This window comes from Paramormyrops kingsleyae, chromosome 19, assembly GCF_048594095.1.
Source record: "Paramormyrops kingsleyae isolate MSU_618 chromosome 19, PKINGS_0.4, whole genome shotgun sequence".
Taxonomy (NCBI): domain Eukaryota; kingdom Metazoa; phylum Chordata; class Actinopteri; order Osteoglossiformes; family Mormyridae; genus Paramormyrops; species Paramormyrops kingsleyae.
The window spans coordinates 30,982,217-31,002,496 of NC_132815.1; the positions used below are offsets into that span (position 1 = coordinate 30,982,217).

Sequence of the window (20,280 nt, forward strand, 5' to 3'; positions counted from 1 at the left end):
TGGCTGGATTGGTGGGCTGTCTAAAACATAGCTCCAGTTGTTGTTATAATGGGAAAATTGCACAGACAGGTATCTGTAGATAAAGTATTTGGTACTGGATGAGAATTCAGTATATGCTGGCCATGGCTATTTAAACATCCTCATTGGAAAATAGTATCACTAACTGTATGGCATGGTTAATATATAGCTACCTGTAACATGGGTGTCTGCTCAGCTCTGCTTTTGTAGAATGTATGGTTGTTATGGGGTCTTTCTTTTCAGTTGGTGCTGTGTTGCCCAGGTGCACATGTGGGAGGGGCTTATGTAGATAGGTTGAAACCACTCTGTCACAAAGTTGCCAGCTATATCCTGCTGCTTCAGGAGCCACGAATCATGTAGCTCAGATTCTGGAGGGTTTGTTCTTTAGGACCGCATTTGATGTGTCATCAAATTGGTTTCCTCTGGGTGGATGGTTTACATGCATGCAAGTTTAGATGTTGATACAGGAGGAAAGGATACTCTTTGGGTTAGTAGATAAAGGCACAATGTTTCTCAAGACCCCTGTTTCTCCCTACAGCCAGGAGCTGTCAGCTCCACCCCTTCACCTAGCACTGGCATAAAGATTCCTACTTGCAAATTCTGTCTGAAGGAAACGTTTCTCACCTCACCAGAGGAACTCTACAGAGTCTTTCTCAATGAGGAGGTGAGCACAGATGTCTGTCTACCTTCAGCAGACTAATGCTATGTTCACACTGCACGACTTTTAAAGTCATCAGAATGCTATACTGTTCACACTCCACAACTTGTCATCTTGTAATCAGGAATCTTGAAGTCGTTGTGGTTTACACACTACACAACTGATCAGCAACAGGGGGTCACATGCTACAAGATCTTTAACCGGAGGAATCGCTGATGAGTCTGTCTGGTATCAAAGCTATGTTTTGTCATGAAATCACACACAAGAATGACCCCAGAAAATTAAAATTCTTGTCAACTCGATACACGTATACTGGATATTTACAAACATGTGGTAAATTAACACCTGTATACATAGAACTTTCAGGAAACAGTATCTCATACCTTTGGTCTTCAATGATCCGACATATAATATAGCCTAATATAATATCCCTGAACAATAACTGTACGTTCACACCGTGGGCTGTGAGAGTGTCAGTGTTCACTCTGGCTGCCCTATGCATTACTCTAGCAAATGCTGGGAACGCTCTCTGATGTAGATGTAGTAGGTGGGACAAAGTTGTTCACAATGCTGGGTCTTGGAAACTTGTTAAAGTGGCTGCAAAGCAAACAAACGTAGCTTATCTTTGTGCTAACTGCCGATAGGATGTCATTTGTCAAAGCACATGTAATTAAGATGATAGAATAAGTAACATAAAAATTACTGACCATTTGTATTGTTTTGCATGGCACAAAAAGTAGTATGTGATATCCTTCTTTTTTCCCCCACCAAAAATATTATGCACTTCACCAATTGATCACCACCATCTGGATCACCAATAATTTCAAACATCTTGGTCTATGCTTCATTATTTTTGTCTCTGTATCAAACTCACTTTAATGATATTGGTGAAACGTGCCAGTAAAAAATACATGAATGTAAAATAATGCATGTAAGAATGTGCATTCAATAGTCTAGATAAGCTAGATGTGTTAATGACAATGTATAATAAACAGGGTTCCCGCGGGGTCTTAAAAAGTCTAAAATTCATAGTTAAATTTAAGGCAGATTTTCATCCTAGGTCTTAAATTTAATTTACCCAAGTCTTTAAATTCTTACCTCCGTTCATTCCCAAAAAGCGTTGTCCGCAGAAAATAAAATAGTAAAACGTTGTAAAACGGTAATCCGTTGGTTGTGTTTTCTGATCTGCACCGGTGTCTGCGTGGTAATAAAACTACAAATCCCATTGCGTGATCACTGCAGCTAGGCAACCATCTAGTTTGAGAAGGGTCTGGCTGCAGAATGTGCACTTTCAACCACTGACATCAGGTGCACGCTCAGCCACAACAGGAAGTGCAGGGGAATCAAGTGCTAACTTAGTTCTTGAGGTCAATGTGAATGGTATGTTGTTTTATTATTTGTATTACTGAATGATATAGTTACAAGTTTTTTTCATGCGTTACATTATTGCAATGTAAATGTTTTGATGTAGTGCGTTAGTAACTTTTTTTTTCTCTGATAACTGAAAAAATTCACTCCAGTCAAAAGGCAACTACTAGCCAGTTGGCTCATGTTATCTTATCATAAAATGAACACATTTCTACTTTTACAGAGCTTTTCATGGAGTTATCTTGTGAATGTCTTAGTTTCCAGCATATAGTTTTTAGTTGTTCATGTGGTCTTGAGGAAAACATTTCTCTGTCAACTTATGGTATGGCAAGTTTTTATTATCATACACAGGGGTTATTTAATGTGCTTTATAAAAACATGATTTAAAAAGTTAAACCAACACAAAAAAAAGCAAAATAGAGATGAAGAAAAAAAACTTATTTGAATAAAAATTGCTTAGAAAATCAAAAAAATCTGATTAAAAGTGCAGTATGTCCTGCCCCGCTGGTCTGCTCCTCCCGTGTGCCACGCCCCCTCGTTAACCCCATGTGGATTCCCCGTGTTTATCAGCTGTTTCCAGTTGTTTTCATTATCGCTGATGGGTCTGGAACGTAACTTCCGCGATAGGTGGGGGATCACTATATATTTTAAGGCATAAATATTTTTTTTTTTTTTTTTTTTTTTAGTTTAAGCCTTAAAATACCACTCCCACGTGCTTTAAACACATGTGAACTTATTAAAACGCACTTTGTAAACATATATATGTGGATGTTGGGCTAAGGATATGAGTGACATAAAATATGAGAATTTCTGGTATCATTTGAATGTTTCAAGTAATGCATAGTGTTGGTCTTAGAAGGTCTTAAAAAGGTCTTAAATTTAACTTACTGAAACGTGCAAGAACCCTGAATAAAACTATATAAACAACAGTTATTTTGGGCAGTCTGGGGCTTGAATTCTATCTTTGACTACTTTTGGTCCTTTTTCTTCACTTGCTCCAAGTCAGACATTGATTCAGTGTATGAGACAAAATAATGAACCTCTTAGTTGAAATTTTCACAATTTTAATATCAGTCTCTATGATTAAAAGACCAAGTTATCATATGGCAAAACATATAATGCATTGCAGACTGAAACCTTTGCCCTTGAATAGAAAATTATTAGCTTAGGTATATCCTAGTGCTGAATGACCTTTTTAAACACATACATCTATACTGTGCTGGCGGCGGTGTTAATTTTGTTGACGAACAAATCGTCAACGCCCCTTTATTTTCAGACTAAAACGAGACTCTAAATAAATATTTTGTGACGCCTAAGACTATGACTAAGTGTATTGACAATTTCGTAAACAGATAAAAACGAGACGAAAATGTTTGGCAGAGACGAGATCCAGTCAGAACTAACAGAGTTCGCCTAAGGCAGGGATCAGTCTTGAAGCAAAGGTCTGGAAGATCATAATGTCTAACTATTTAGTGTGGTATATATTTAACTAGCCTATTAGTTGTATCAACATCTACTAAATCAAGGTAGGGCTGCAGTTCAAAATAAGAGAAAATGAATAAAATGTGAAAATTGTGCATGTTTAAATAAGTTAAGCACTTTAAGCCGTAAAACCCTAATACAGTCGTGTCTATGTCATATATTTTAGTGTTCATGGATTTAAGTACTGGTTTTCTATAATCCCACACCGGTAGTAAAATTAAAGTCTCGTTTTAATATAAATACATACAAACTTATCTACGGTGGCCGAGAGAGCTCAACGCGCTGCAACTTCAGAAAACACATGCAAACAGAAAAAAACCACAACAAATTAAGAAAACGTCTCCATCAGTTTGACAACACAGGCGCTGCAAATACGGAAACGCGCTGCAAACACAAAAAACGCGCTGCAAATAGCAGACCACAACGGAAATGTTTCAGGGGGACCTCAAAAAGTGACTAACCCATCTGGGAGCTGATTATTTGTTCAATATGACGTTTTTCTCACTCGTTTTATATTTGTTGGAGTAACAACGCAAATGGATGAGCCGTTATAGGTGAAAACAGTGCATTTTACTTTTTATTCCAAATAAAAACGTGGGGTTGCCAACTTTGGCCAGCTGGCTGGAGTGAGATTTTCAATTCGAGATGCCTGCACACCTGTAACAGTTCTTACCTTGTAAATTGTCTGCTTCTGTATTTAACCATGTAAATACACTTTGGACGTAGCTAATTTTAGGTTTATAATGGTATAATATAGATTTGCCGTAAGATTTCCTGCGTGTGTCTGAAAGCGTGAGCATCATACCAGAAGCTTAAAATTTGGCAATCCTGAAAATGTGCATTTTTTGTTTCACCTGAGTTGATTTATATAACGAATAACATTAATTTATACAGTTGTTAAAAATCGGACACTTCAACAAACATGAAATCACCAATAAGAACATAAGAACTATACAAACGAGAGGAGGCCATTCGGCCCATCGAGCTCGCTTGGGGAGAACTTAACTAATAGCTCAGAGTTGTTAAAATCTTATCTAGCTCTGATTTAAAGGAACCCAAGGATTCAGCTTGCACTACGTTATCAGGAAGACTATTCCATACTCTGACTACACGCTGTGTAAAGAAGTGCTTCCTTAAATCCAGTTTGAAATGTTCTCCCGCTAATTTCCACCTATGGCCACGAGTTCTTGTATTTGAACTAATGCTGAAGTAACTATTCGGTTGAACAGCATCCAAACCTGTTAGAATCTTATAGACCTGGATCATGTCCCCCCTCAGTCTCCTTTGCTTGAGGCTGAACAGATTTAGCTCAAATAACCTTTCCTCGTATGACATTCCTCTAAGACCAGGAATCATTCTTGTGGCCCTACGCTGCACCTTTTCTAAGGCCGCTATGTCCTTTTTAAGATATGGTGACCAAACCTGTACACAATATTCTAGGTGAGGTCTCACCAAGGAATTGTATAATCTTAGCATTACCTCCCTTGACTTAAACTCCACACACCTAGAGATATACCCCAACATCCTATTGGCCTTTTTTATTGCTTCCCCACACTGGCGAGAATGAGACATGGAAGCATCAACATACACACCAAGGTCTTTCTCATAATCAGCTACCTTTATTTCAGTAGGTCCCATAAAATACCTGTACTTTATATTTCTGCTCCCTACATGGAGTACCTTACATTTGTCTATGTTAAATTTCATCTGCCAGGTGTCAGCCCAGTCACTAATTAAATTAAGATCCCGCTGTAGCTGCTGAGCCGCTAGTTCAGTATCTGCTACACCACCCACCTTGGTGTCATCTGCAAATTTCACCAGTTTACTGTATATATTGGTGTCTATATCATTTATGTAAATTAGGAACAAAAGTGGTCCTAAAATTGAACCCTGCGGTACCCCACTATGAACGCAGGCCCACTGTGACATCGAGCCTCTTATAACTACTCGCTGCTTCCTATCCGTTAACCAGTTATCAATCCAAGTCGCTACAGTTCCTAAAATACCTGTCGCTTTGAGTTTATTGTGGACTCCCCTATGTCGGGGGCGGAGGTCGCTGAGGTGGTAAAAAAGCTCCTTGGTAGTCGAGCCAATAAACTATGTCTACAAATATTTTTTTAATATTTCTATTTTAATATTCAGAGAGAGCCTGGTCTCTCTGGCCTGGTGGCATTATAGCCTATGCGCTTTGAAGTGATTTTATTTTTGCACTAATGGCACTACTGATTTTAAAGTACTCAGTTTCCGGGTATCCATCCATCCATCCATTTTCTCCCGCTTATCCGAGGTTGGGTCGCGGGGGCAGCAGTCTCAGCAGGGAAACCCAGACTTCCCTCTCCCCGGCCACTTCATCCAGCTCCTCTGGGGGAATCCCGAGGCGTTCCCAGGCCAGCCGAGAGACATAGTCCCTCCAGCGTGTCCTGGGTCTTCCCCGGGGCCTCCTCCCAGTGGGACATGCCCGGAAGAGCTCACCAGGGAGGCGTCCAGGAGGCATCCTAATCAGATGCCTGAGCCACCTCATCTGGCTCCTTTCAATGCGGAGGAGCAGCGGCTCTACTCTGAGTCCCTCCCGAATGACCGAGCTCCTCACCCTATCTCTAAGGGAGAGCCCAGCCACCCTGCAGAGGAAACTCATTTCGGCCACTTGAACTCGCGATCTTGTTCTTTTGGTCACTACCCACAGCTCGTGACCATAGGTGAGGGTAGGAACGTAGATCGACTGGTAAATCGAGAGCTTCGCCTTTTGGCTCAGTTCCTTCTTCACCATGACAGACTGATGCAGCGCCCGCATCACTGCGGACGCCGCACCGATCCGCCTGACGCACCCCATACTCCCGGAGCACCCCCCACAGGACTCCCCGAGGGACACGGTCAAATGCCTTCTCCAAGTCCACAAAACACATGTAGACTGGTTGGGCAAACTCCCATGAACCCTCTAGAACCCTGCAGAGAGTAAAGAGCTGGTCCACTGTTCCACGGCCGGGGCGAAAACCACACTGCTCCTCCTGAATCCGCGGTTCGACAATCTGGCAGACCCTCCTCTCCAGAACCCCCGAATAGACCTTACCAGGGAGGCTGAGGAGTGTGATCCCCCTATAGTTGGAGCACACCCTCTGGTCCCCTTTCTTGAAGAGGGGGACCACCACCCCGGTCTGCCAGTCCAGAGGCACTGCCCCCGATGTCCACGCGATGCTGCAGATGCGTGTTAACCAAGACATCCCCACAGCATCCAGAGCCTTCAGGAACTCTGGGCGGATCTCATCCACCCCCGGGGCTCGACTACCGAGGAGCTTTTTTACCACCTCAGCGACCTCCGCCCCCGACATAGGGGAGTCCACACCCAAGTCCCCATACTCTGCTTCCACATCGGAAGGCGTGTTGGTGGGATTGAGGAGATCTTCGAAGTACTCCTTCCACCGACCCAAAACGTCCCGGGTTGAGGTCAGCAGCACCCCATCCCCACCATAAACAGTGTTGATGTTGCACCGCTTTCCCACCCGGAGCCGCCGGATGGTGGACCAGAATCGCCTCGAAGCCGTCCGGAAGTCGTTTTCCATGGCCTCGCCAAACTCCTCCCAAACCCGAGTTTTTGCCTCAGCGACCGCCGAAGCCGCATCCCGCTTGGCCTACCGGTACCCGTCAGCTGCCTCTGAAGTCCCACAGGCTAAATAGGCCTGATAGGACTTCTTCTTCAGCTTGACGGCATCCCTCACCACTGGTGTCCACCAGCGGGTTCGCGGATTGCCGCCGCGACAGGCACCGACTACCTTACGGCCACAGCTCCGGTCAGCCGCCTCCACAATGGAGGCGTGGAACATGGCCCATTCAGACTCAATGTCCCCCGCCTCCCCCGGGACATGGGAAAAGTTCTGCCGGAGGTAGGAGTTGAAACTCCTCCTGACAGGGGATTCAGCCAGATGTTCCCAGCAGACCCTCACTATACGCTTGTGCCTGCCAGGCCTGGCCAGCTTCCTCCCCCACCAGCAGAGCCAACCCACCACCAGGTAGTGATCAGTTGACAGCTCCGCCCCTCTCTTCACCCGAGTGTCCAAGACATGCGGCCACAAGTCCGACGACACGACTCCAAAGTCGATCATCGAACTGCGGCCTAGGGTGTCCTGGTGTCAAGTGCACATATGAACACCCTTATGCCTGAACATGGTGTTCATTATGGACAATCCGTGGCGAGCACAGAAGTCCAACAACAGAACACCACTCGGGTTCAGATCGGGGGGGCCGTTCCTCCCAGTCACGCCACTCCAGGTCTCACTGTCATTGCCCACGTGAGCATTGAAGTCCCCCAGCAGAACAAGAGTCCCCAGAAGGAATGCTCTCCAACACCCCTTCCAGAGACTCTAAAAAGGGTGGGTACTCTGAACTGCTGCTTGGCGCATATGCGCAAACAACAGTCAGAACCCGTCCCCCCACCCGAAGGCGAAGGGAGGCTACCCTCTTGTCCACCGCGGTAAACCCCAATGTGCAGGCGCCCAGCCAAGGGGCAATAAGTATGCCCACCCCCGCTCTGCGCCTCTCCCCGCAGGCAACTCCAGAGTGGAAAAGGGTCCAACCACCTTCAAGGAGACTGGTTCCAGAGCCTAAGCCGTGCGTCGAGGTGAGCCCGACTATGTCTAGCCGGAATTTCTCAACCTCGCGCACCAGCTCAGGCTCCTTCCCCATCAGAGAGGTGACATTCCATGTCCCAAGAGCTAGCTTCTGCAGCCAAGGATCGGACCGCCAAGGTCCCCGCCTTCGGCCACTGCCCAGCTCACAATGCACCCGACCCCTATGGCCCCTCCTACGGGTGGTGAGCCCATTGGAAGGGGGACCCACGTGCCTTGTTCGGGCTGTGCCCAACCAGGCCCCATGGGTATAGGCCTGGCCACCAGGCGCTCGCCATCGAGCCCCACCCCCAGGCCTGGCTCCAGGGGGGGGCCCCGGTGACCCGCGTCCGGGCAAGGGAAAACGTGTTTCCAATATTTTTCTCATCATATGGGGTCTTTTGAGCCGAACTTCGTCTGGTTCCTCACCCCGGACCTGTTTGCCTTGGGTGACCCTACCAGGGGCATAAAGCCCCGGGCAACTTAGCTCCTGGGATCACTGGAACACGCAAACTCCTCCACCACAATAAGGTGTCTGCTCCAGGAGGGGATAAATAAACATAAGTTTGTGTTTCAAATAAGAGTGAAATCTGTGTCTTTGTGTACTGCACAGTCAGACCTTAATACCATCCCTTAACATTGGCTTCATTTCATCTTGGTGAACATAATGACTTTCTGACATCAAAGGGAAACTTTAAACATTACATTTTATACTTCATTTTAGTCTGCTAAATCAACTGTAGTTTTAGTTGACTAATCTTATGATATTTAGTCAACTAAAACTAAAATAATTTAGATGACAAACTAAATTACATTTTAGTCAAAAGACTGACTAAAACTAAATAAATTTGCAGTCAAAATTAACACTGGCTGGCGGGGTATAAAAATGCATATGTCCTCTTTTTTTTTTTCTTTAAAGCATAGTTTATGCTGCCTAAACACAGTTATGTTTTACCATGTCTAGAGGGTGGAGACATATTCTCACAGTTTATACCCCGATGGTGCTTGGGAACTTTTTGGTCAGAACAAAAGTTTACATGCTCGTGTTCTGTGGAACTCTTTAGTGGAGCATCTCTACATTCCAATTGGTTGTCGCCGAACTGCATCATAGCTCATTACCATGCTCTCACTGCCCAAATCCACGATGCAACACACCATACTGCTCTTCTCTGCCTGGTGACGTGCCTTCCCATAGAGAATGAATGGCTTCCAATTACTTTGACGCTCTCGCCACTCACGATGGGAACACACCTATTGAAATTCCTCCCTTGACTTTTGCCTCACCTTCTGTCTTGCGCTCTCATGGGCTCATTGTCAGTCACAACACATTTCACACTACAGGATTTGGAGTCCAGATATTTAGCCTGCGAGATATCTAATGGGCATCTGTGATGCATTGGCAACTTCATCGGGTTGTCTTTGAACAGTTTAAGCATACAGATCGAGTTCCGATTTTGCCAGTGCTGATCAAACACCAATTGGTCTTCAATCTGAGGGTTTTGTTGGCTCTAAAAATTGTCTGCAAGCAGAGCGCTGGAGCTAAAAGCATGTAGTGTGAAGTTTAGCATAAAGGGAGAATAAGCACTACTTTCTTGAATGGAGTTGGGGAAAGAATCACAGTAATCCTGGAGTGCATTTCTAAATGAAAGCTATCATTGGGAGTTGTCGTCGTGTTTTTTTTTTTTTTTTTTTTTCTTTTCTTTTTTCCAGGAATAAATCATTGTTGTTCTAGCTAGAGGTGCTTGTAACCATGTATGTAGAATGTTTATTAGCTTATCTTTCAGTCAGGTTCATGTGTTTATTTTTTTCCTCCCTTGTCTGTAGATGGTGCAGGCATTTACTCATGGGCCAGCCATGGTCAACGGTGACAAAGGAGGGAAATTTCGTCTGCTGGATGGGAATGTCTGTGGAGAGTTCAAGGAGTTGGTAAGAGAGAGACTTCCTATCATTTAAGAGTTTGTACTTTTGATTATAGTTTGATTTGTAATGGCTTTACTTGACCAACAAGAACCAAAAGATGCAATATTTTCCAGGTTCCAGATGAGAAGATTGTCATGAAATGGCGGTTTAAGACGTGGCCTAGTGGTAGGTGGTCATTTTCCAATAGTATACTCAGTCATAATTAAGGGTCTGCGTAATTATCTGTTTAACACTGCTGGGTTATCGCACCTAGTCACATTTTTATTTGAACCCTCTCTGTATACACACTGAGCCTAGCTTTGTGCTTTACCTTCAAACTTGAATTAGCATCTAATTATGATTACAATTATATCAGTATTATAATAATGTATTCCTCGGTCCACCCCATCTCCCCTCTACACTAGGCTTGGGTGGTGTCAGATTTTTCATATCTTGTACTTCAAAAGCAACGCTATTCTGTCATCTTGGCTGACATACTCTCCCCAGCCTTTATTAAAAGCATAATTTTGTGTGACTTATCAAAGTAATCAGCACCTCATTCATGTGCTACCACTGACTAGGACTATGGCCAAGTCACATGATTAAATTCCCCCATGATATTTCGCTGGGGGGTTCACCCACAATCTGGGTCAAGGTCTAGATGATGGCACTGTGTCGTACTCCCGTTTTAGTACCCCTCAGAGCTTTATGCGGACCATTCATTTGCACACACTGAGAGCCCTGCCCATCTCCCTCAGAGCACTATGCCACTATCACCATATATCTTGTGGAGCGTGGAGGCGAGACAGAGCTGAAGCTGGAGTGCACGGGTGTGCCGGTGAACGAGGAGGACAGGACCAAAGCCGGCTGGCAGCGGTATTACTTCGACGCCATCAAACAGACGTTTGGCTATGGGGCTCGACTCTACTGAAGGTGCCGCATGGTGGAGCTCCTCCCTCTTGACCTCTGAACTGGAAACAAAACGGAACAGAAAACGGAAGCGTGTTTGCTTGTTCCGTTTTGTTCATGTATATTGCATTCATTTCTAAGGCGATTGGATCTGTACACCAGCTGCACGGCACGCATGAATGAACTGTGCCTTTGTGCCCCACGTAGTAGTTCAGCTTTGCACATGGGTTTTGTAGTCCGAGGTTCTTTGAATATTTTAAGGAGCAAGAAAGTAAATAGGAATCGCAACGGAAAAACACCTCAATTGAGTATTTAAAAGGAGCAATTAATCGGGCCCTTTTGTTCATTTGTCATGTTAATATCAATAAAATACCATTTCGAGTTTGCTCAGCTTTTTTTATAATGAAAAAGATTGATCGTGTGTAAAAGCCTTAAGAGTTCCGTGCACCGATTTAAGTTTGAAAAAAAAATCCCCTTAATGCAAGATAATGCAGCTTGCTGTTATAATAGTTTCATTTACAGCATTTCCCTGAGTACTGTAAGTCAAAATTGTTTTATTGAATATATATGTAACGGCGTGAGCAATGTATTTAAATGTTCTGTGTTCAGACGATTTATTGCAATGTTTGCCATTCAAGTGTAAATCAGCAGCTGGTAAAGCTAGAGGATGACTACAGAGGACAACTGTAATGGCATATGAGTAATTTTAAAAGCTTCCTGTACTGGTATAATGTGTTTGCCAGTGATTTGCGTCCCTATTTAAATAAAATGAATAATTCATTTTGGATCGCTGTTCTTTGAAGATGGTTAACTGAATTTGTACATAGGAGACCAATTGGGTCTGGGAAAGGGCCCCGCTGAGGGTTTGCTACCTGTATTTCCAGTGCTCTTGACCAAGCACTGTGTCCTTCCATCTGAATTGTGTAAAAAGTCATAGGCTGCACACAGTATTTGTATATAAAGACGACAGACCTGGTGGAACGCTGGTGCTTTAAAACCCAGCAAGGGGTAAGCAGCTATTAGGGGATTAACTCCAGTTTATCCTGCATGCTAATCCAGAAAGTTCCATCAATTTCCAATCTAGTACATCAATTAACTTTGTTAAAATGCTATTAATTTATGTGTGAGCTGCACTTAGAGAAATTGTTTTCCCCATGTTCAACTTAAGAACATAAGAACATAAGAAATATACAAACGAGAGGAGGCCATTCGGCCCATCGAGCTCGCTTGGGGAGAACTTAACTAATAGCTCAGAGTTGTTAAAATCTTATCTAGCTCTGATTTAAAGGAACCCAAGGATTCGGCTTGCACTACGTTATCAGGAAGACTATTCCATACTCTGACTACACGCTGTGTAAAGAAGTGCTTCCTTAAATCCAGTTTGAAATGTTCTCCCGCTAATTTCCACCTATGGCCACGAGTTCTTGTATTTGAACTAATGCTGAAGTAACTATTCGGTTGAACAGCATCCAAACCTGTTAGAATCTTATAGACCTGGATCATGTCCCCCCTCAGTCTCCTTTGCTTGAGGCTGAACAGATTTAGCTCAAATAACCTTTCCTCGTATGACATTCCTCTAAGACCAGGAATCATTCTTGTGGCCCTACGCTGCACCTTTTCTAAGGCCGCTATGTCCTTTTTAAGATATGGTGACCAAACCTGTACACAATATTCTAGGTGAGGTCTCACCAAGGAATTGTATAATCTTAGCATTACCTCCCTTGACTTAAACTCCACACACCTGGAGATATACCCCAACATCCTATTGGCCTTTTTTATTGCTTCCCCGCACTGGCGAGAATGAGACATGGAAGCATCAACATACACACCAAGGTCTTTCTCATAATCAGCTACCTTTATTTCAGTAGGTCCCATAAAATACCTGTACTTTATATTTCTGCTCCCTACATGGAGTACCTTACATTTGTCTATGTTAAATTTCATCTGCCAGGTGTCAGCCCAGTCACTAATTAAATTAAGATCCCGCTGTAGCTGCTGAGCCGCTAGTTCAGTATCTGCTACACCACCCACCTTGGTGTCATCTGCAAATTTCACCAGTTTACTGTATATATTGGTGTCTATATCATTTATGTAAATTAGGAACAAAAGTGGTCCTAAAATTGAACGCAGGCCCACTGTGACATCGAGCCTCTTATAACTACTCGCTGCTTCCTATCCGTTAACCAGTTATCAATCCAAGTCGCTACAGTTCCTAAAATACCTGTCGCTTTGAGTGAATGTGGCTTCACTTCTATTTAAAAGGTCTGAATTTTAATGGGGAAATAGAAAGAAGTTTTGTTCCTCATGATCAGAAGAATAAGACCCTTAATGTAGAAGAAATTCATAATACATAAATTATAAATATCAAACCCAGATCAACAGGATAGGCAAAGTAATTTTACAATTACATAATTACTAATTATGCAATTAACGTTGCCAGGATTAATCGGGGTTACATAATAATTTTCTTTAATAAAACAGGAATGAAATATTTGCTTTGACCAAGGTGTCGTCACACAAATGTCATCTGCGGGACTTTTATATTACTTTGCCATTTTGTCCTTAACATGAATCAGCTAGAGAACTAGAATGGCTGTGTCACTAAACCATTCACTGTCCTCAAACAAAAAAATGACCATTTATGAAATAACAAAATGCTAGATGGAACTTCCAGGAAATCGAACCTTTACATTTGAAAAGGAATAAGCAACTATTACTAAGGCTATACTGTCAGATTTATTGAATTTGTTGCAGGGTTATGATCCTGTTGATGATGATTTTCACAGTATAAATCTTATGGTTGACGGTGTGAACATTAAAGATAAAAGATCCTGTAATAAACTGTTCAGGAAAATGTACCAGGTACATTCAATACCCCAAGCAAACTGATGCCTCAATGAATTTGGTAGTGTCAAATGGAATCTTGTCTGGAATTATAATAATAGATTTTGTGTCACCAGTAAAGTGAGGGAGGTGTGTTTCAAGATTCTCAATTTTATATATATATATATATATATATATAAATTCTGTCTGCAGTATATGTATGCATATGTTTGTAGCATCACTGTATTCTGTATTTACAGTTTAAAATATATAATTACACATGCATTATGTTTATTTTAAGTTCTTTCTGTGTATTATTTGTTTTTAAACTACTTACCTTTTCTAAAAGACCTGATTTGAGTCCTTTTTTATTTCTTAAATCCATCCCTTTTATTAGTTTTTTACATTAAATATGATATATATATACACACACACACTGTATATATGATATATATATATCATATGATATATATATATATATATATTTACTATATATATATACACATTCACATATATGTACACTGTATATATGTGTGTGTATATAGTGAATATATTATTACATTTTTAAATAAAATTTAGATAGTAAAATAACTAATACAGAGACAAAAAAAATGGATTTAATTAATAAAAAAGGATATATACATACCAGAGCATGTGAGCGGAGCGTGAGCGAGGAGCGGAGCGGGCGGAATTTGGTCAGAGCGCGGAGCGGTTTTTTAATTAAGGCTGGAGCGGTCGCTTAATTTGTCTCGCTCCAATTTCGCTCCGGTACCGCTCACACTACGTATGATTCTGAGGCGTGCCCAAATTTACCCAGAATTCATCTGTACAATTATTAAGACTGTTATACAAATTGGCCGAGATGCAATTCGCAATGTATTTCTCAAAGGAAACTGATAAATCATATAAGTGTACTATTCTTATCAAACGTATAGATGACAATAATGTACAGCAAGAACAAGAATGGGGTGAAACTGTTTCAGTGAGTAAAGATTCACTTTGGAATCACTTTTCTCAGAAACGTGAGTGTGCTACGCGAACAGGCGGAAGCCAGAGCAAAACGCGAGCAAGTTTTATATGGTACGTTGTAGCATATCAAGTGTAGGCTATAAAGTAAATTAAAGTATAAAAGCCTATAAAGTAAATATTGGTAATCAAATAAATTCGTTTTGTCATTCAAAGTAGGTCTAATTAGATTTTTTTTATATTTCACGTAACGCTGTCAGTGAAATTTTATTTTATAGACGTGCTGCATCAACAGAAAAAAAACTGAGGAATTTAAAACGTGCCTGTATATTTTTTAGGCTATTAAGCCCACTGATTTCTTTATTTTTTTGTGTGGCTATTTTTGTGTGGAATGCCATTGCCAAACCTGTCCGTTGTTGCGTATAAGTTGCTTAAAAATAAATATTTTCTGTTCTGAATGGCAATGTTGCCGTTGCTCATATTTCTTTATGACATAAGGCTTCGGTTTAAGGTGACATTTGTTAGGCATGCAGATTATTTGTCCCTCTTTTAAATTGGAGCGAGCGTGGAGCGATTTGACTGGAGCGGGAGGAAATTTTAGTGGAGCGAGGAGCGGTGTTGAGCGGAGCGGCTTAGTGCGAATTAGAGCGGAGGAGCGGGCGGAGCCAACAGCCTCGTGAGCGAGGAGCGGAAATTCTCACCGCTCCGCTCCGCTCACATGCTCTGATACATACACACACGTAAATCAAAGTGTCCAACTTTGGAGAAATTTTTCCGCTCTCGAGATACTATCTGGGGACTGCATAAACGCGGACATCCTCGGCGGCTTCGAACGCAATAACTCGCCGTAACAGAAAACGCGGATCCGACTGTGTCATAAACTGCTTTACGACCCCAAGAGAGTCTGGCTGCTGGCACTCTGGCTGCAGCTGCTGTGGAGCGTGGACTCCGTGGAGTTTTACAGGAAGTGGAGTTTAACCGGAAATGGAGCGTAGAGTTTTACAGGAAATGGAGTTTAACCGGAAGTGGAGTTTTACAGGACGTCCCTCCTTAAAATGATTAGGAGTGTAGTTTTTGCAGGTAGTCCTTCCTCAAAATAAATACGCAACCTCATCTCGATAAAATATTCTCGGCATTCCATTTTATCTTATATTTTGGACAAGAAAACAGTGGACTTACTAAAGTAAAAACATGTATTTCTACAAAATATACAAATTAACTTCTTAGTGTATTGTTTACGGAGGAAACAGCCGGAAATGGAGCAATGTGGAGATCATAATTTAAGTCAAGGTAAGTTCCTTAGAGCTTTTTATTTTATTTTATTTTATTTATTTATTTATTTATTTTATTAAACTTCTCAAACAAGATAACAATATAGTGCATTTACAATATAACAAAAAGCAATATAAAAGAATAAATGGTTAAGAACAAGGCAGTTGTAAAAAAAAAAAGAGCATTAAAAGAATAGTATAGATCAGGAATACTATAAGGCAGCATACAAGTACAGTAAAGTGACCTATCATATAAGGACAAAAGACAAAAAACAAAAACAAAAAGTACGCACATACAATCTCGTTGCATCAATCGAAAAGCAGCATCAAAAATTCAAGTAAGGTGTGAGTTACAATTAAGTTTTGTCTAATGATGCCGTCCACAGGAGAACTTCATTTTTAAAGCCAACAAAAAACGGAGTAATTTTCAAGAAGCGGCATTTGTGAATGTAAAATTTGTCAAAAAAACTATGAATAAGTTGTTAATCCCAAATTCTATTTTTTTATTTTCTGTTTGTAGGCCAAATTTAATTACTTGAAAAGTTAAAGAAGGGCAGTTGTCACGTTCGGCGGTTGACGTGCAGGTAAGCGAGCGGGTAAGGAGGAGCAGAAAGTCGAAATGACGGGGAAACGGGGTTTAATGGTAGGGAAGGTAGACATCTACAAACACGTTGACAATACAGTGCTCGATCTGGGGAATAGAGTTGTGATATTCGCGAACGAACCGATTCTTTTGAACGGCTCTTAAACATGAACGATGGGAGCCGAGTCGCGGCTGGAGGGGAGCCGTTCTTTCTGTCGTTCTTTTTTTCCTATGCGTGTTTCACACAGATGCACACAAATTAGCTCCTCCGCGAGACAGAACAGTTATAGGGGGAGGGGCGCACCCAGCGCAGGGGTGCTACTGCCTAACAGCATGATGATAGTTTAGGTATGTCACAATCACCAGTTCTGCGCCATAGGGGCTTTGGCAGGCAGCCTCGTTTTCAATTTGGTCGTCATTCCACAGAACACCAGGGTATCCCAATAGTTTTTGCCTTTTTGTTGTGTTATTTTTGTGTCTATTAGGGTAACCCGTTCTGATAACGTAAAACACACCTTCATCTGGGGATTTCCATTCAAAACACGGTAATCTGACTTTCTGATAACTTCGAAATTTCCTCCCGATCTTACCGAAAATTTCACTCGTTAAAACCTTCGTTGGGACAATAAACGTAAGCAGAATTATTCTTCAAATTATGATAATTATATTTCTTAGTTAGTTTATTGTATTTAGGCGTATTTTGAGCAAAATGTATCGATCAGCAGTTCACTTTTTTGGATCCGCCGCGAGAGCCGGTCATGTTTTGTGGTGAACAGTGCAGCAAGAGCCGAAAATAGCATGATTTTCAGCATGGAATTTACAGCTTTAAAATGATGTGAAGGCTTTTAAATTAGGTTATATGTGTTTATGAATATATATTCTTGTAATAAAATGGAGTAGATACCCATCGCTTGCTTTTGTAACACAGATGATTGATAATTTTGAATCGGTTGGAAAGGCTAGAAATAGTTGCATATTGTCTTTTCAGTTACCTTTAACATGAAGAGAAAACGTAATCCTCCACAACCAGCACGGGCTGGCATAGCAAGGCAGCATCTCAAAGACTTCTTTTCTTCAACTCCCGGAGATCCGACAGTTCTTTACGGGCACATACTGCATATTTACCTGTACCTTTTGATACTTTACTATGGACAATGCTTTTCAAATGTATTATTATTGAATGGATTATAATGATAACACAAAGCACTTTTAAATTTGATGCTGTGGACTCTTTGAAAATACATTCTTTGTATTATTCACTACATACATTCTCCGGTGAGTATTAATTGACAGACAAATAAATTAAATAATTATTTGTTTTATTTTCAGTGTATCTGAGACTGTTAGGCAAGGAATAAGCTTTCTAATGATACCTAGTTTATTAAAATCTGATAAACAATAACAGAGTTATGCTAATTTTTCTGAACACCATAAACAGGTCACAAAGTCAAATATGGTTCTCCATTGTTTTATCTGTTACTAAGTGGATGTTAAAAAGCCTTAATTGGCGTTACAAAATATCCTATAACTTTCTTGCCATTCATCACAGAAAGAAGTTCTTGGTATCATTGGAAAGGTCTTATCAAGCCCTTTCTTCTACTTTTGTAAAAATCCAACAACTTTGATTTTTTTTGTGACATACCTAGATAGTTGTGCACGCATCCTTCACTTCCACATTGTGTGGAAGTGTTTGTAGTAAAAGCTGTTTTGCACAGAAATTCATTGCAGCCGGCTTTGTTTTTGATGTTTATTTGTGAGTAGGTATTGTATGAATAACATAAGTCAACGTAGCTTTACACATACACACACTTTGTACTAAAGGTAAATCCAAAATAGTGATGTCACTGTCTAAGCAGAGGGATGTTGTGCAACCATATGGAATATAGTACACACATGACAAATGAGGTAATAATCAATATTTCAGAATAATTCAAGCTCAGATATTGGTGTGTGATATCTGAGTTTTAATTATTTGACTACAAATCTCACCTCATCATTCCTCCCAGTGATTATTTCCAGGATAAACTGAGATGCCCCCAAGCTGGCTTCTTAAAACTGACTAAATATTTAAAAAGAGCCAAAAGAGCTGTTCTTTTGAACGGCTCTTTGAAAGGAACGGATCGCCAAGATCCGGATCCCCTCAAAGAGCCATAAATCCCATCACTACTGGGGAACAAGGGGAGACGTGGATTAATATACAGAGGACAAGCAGAGTTCAACGAGCAACAGGTGGAAACGATCAGGTAAAAACATGAGGTAACGAGGTGGGCGTGGTACACAGAAGGATCGGACGGAGCGGGGCGTGACAGCAGTCAATATTTTTAGAGGTTAACCAGTACTGAAAATCATCCCAAAAAGATTTGGAATATTCACATGAATAGAAAAGATGCTCTGTAGTTTCAATGTCAGTATTGCAGAAAGTGCATGCGTTCGTATCTACAATAAATATCTTGTGGAGATATATATCATTTAAAATTTTAAAGTGATTTTCTTTTGCTTTAGGTGGAATTGGAAAAGAAAGATATTCAGTCAAAATCTTCAAGCTATAATCTATGAACATATATTTTCTTTTTAGTTGAGAAGGGAAGAGTTGTTTAGTGAGAGTTGTCCTTAAAAATGTATTATTGCATGTCTTCCCTTTAAATTGACGATCATCAATTATTAAGGACAGTTCACGAATTATAGAGAAAGAATAAATTAAACTGGTTTTAGCCATCTGAATCAACGCAAGGGGAATGGGTTTCACAACCTTAATGAATTTACTTTCGGTACATGATATGCCATAAATATCTATGAATTTGTTATAAGTCAACACATTTCCGTCATTGTCTAAAAGGTGTACAACTGTCCAAATCTCATGATCCATCCAATCCTTATAAAATATGGATTTTCTTTTTATCAGTATGCATCTCTAGCGGGAGAACATTTTAAAACAAATTTGAGGAAGCACTTCTTTACACAGCGTGTAGTTAGAGTATGGAATAGTCTTCCTGCTAGTGTAGCGGAAGCTAAAACCTTCCTTTAAATCAGAGCTAGATAAGATTTTAACAACTCTGAGCTATTAGTTAAGTTCTCCCCAAACGAGCATGATGGGCCGAATGGCCTCCTCTCGTTTGTAAATTTCTTATGTTCTTATCTGTTGTTCCAAATCGAATTTGTATGTGGAGAAAAATTATGCTTGTATATCATTTTCCAGTACTGGAGGACCTGCTTGTGAAAATTTGATAATTTAATTGGTAATTTGGAAATTTCAAAGTCGCATTTCATAAGAAATTCAACGCCACCAAGTTTCTTGAAAATTACTTTGGGGAAATAAAACCAAATACTATTTGAACTACTAATGAAAGATTGCGACCATTTAAGTTTGATGGAACCGTCCATTGCTTCAAAATCAATCGCATTCAAGCAGGGACGGATTATGGGTTGTGTGGGCCCCTGGGCAAAACGTTTGCGAGGGCCCCCCCCCCTCAAAAAAAAAAAAAAAAACGCCAGCATTGTCTGGGATGGCTAGTTGCTACGTCATCATGCCACTTGTGGGTCCAAACTAGTGTCAGAAGTCAGAAAATATTAGAACTTGTCCAGTTTTAATCAACAATGCAAACTGATCATGCAGTTTGAATGTCATACAATTCATGCTCTAAATCAAAGCACTTTTGCTAATCATCCCATTTCTATTCAGCAGCCTGGTTATTACCATGGGAAAAG

At 41.1% G+C, this 20,280-nt stretch overlaps 1 protein-coding gene and 1 long non-coding RNA gene across 2 annotated transcripts; both read left to right on the forward strand.

Annotated features, from left to right (window-relative positions):
• The first annotated feature begins 529 nt into the window (after positions 1 to 529).
• On the forward strand, positions 530 to 11,717 carry LOC140581114 (activator of 90 kDa heat shock protein ATPase homolog 1-like). The gene is made up of 4 exons (XM_072702920.1): positions 530 to 682; positions 9,949 to 10,050; positions 10,158 to 10,209; positions 10,782 to 11,717. The coding sequence occupies exons 2-4, from the start codon at positions 9,949 to 9,951 to the stop codon at positions 10,952 to 10,954; spliced, it is 327 nt and encodes a 108-aa protein (XP_072559021.1). The 5' UTR covers positions 530 to 682; the 3' UTR covers positions 10,955 to 11,717.
• A 2,651-nt stretch (positions 11,718 to 14,368) lies between these two features.
• LOC140581118 (uncharacterized) lies at positions 14,369 to 18,293 on the forward strand. The gene is made up of 3 exons (XR_011984151.1): positions 14,369 to 16,011; positions 16,513 to 16,576; positions 17,564 to 18,293. It is a non-coding gene; the product is annotated as an uncharacterized lncRNA (long non-coding RNA).
• The last annotated feature ends 1,987 nt before the right edge of the window (positions 18,294 to 20,280 follow it).

Coding starts and splice junctions, on each gene's coding strand:
- LOC140581114 (XM_072702920.1), top strand. CDS start 9,949: ATGGTGCAGGCATTTACTCATGGGCCAGCCATGGTCAACGGTGACAAA. Junction 10,051..10,157: donor GTGGAGAGTTCAAGGAGTTG/GTAAGAGAGAGA, acceptor AATATTTTCCAG/GTTCCAGATGAGAAGATTGT. Junction 10,210..10,781: donor GTTTAAGACGTGGCCTAGTG/GTAGGTGGTCAT, acceptor CATCTCCCTCAG/AGCACTATGCCACTATCACC.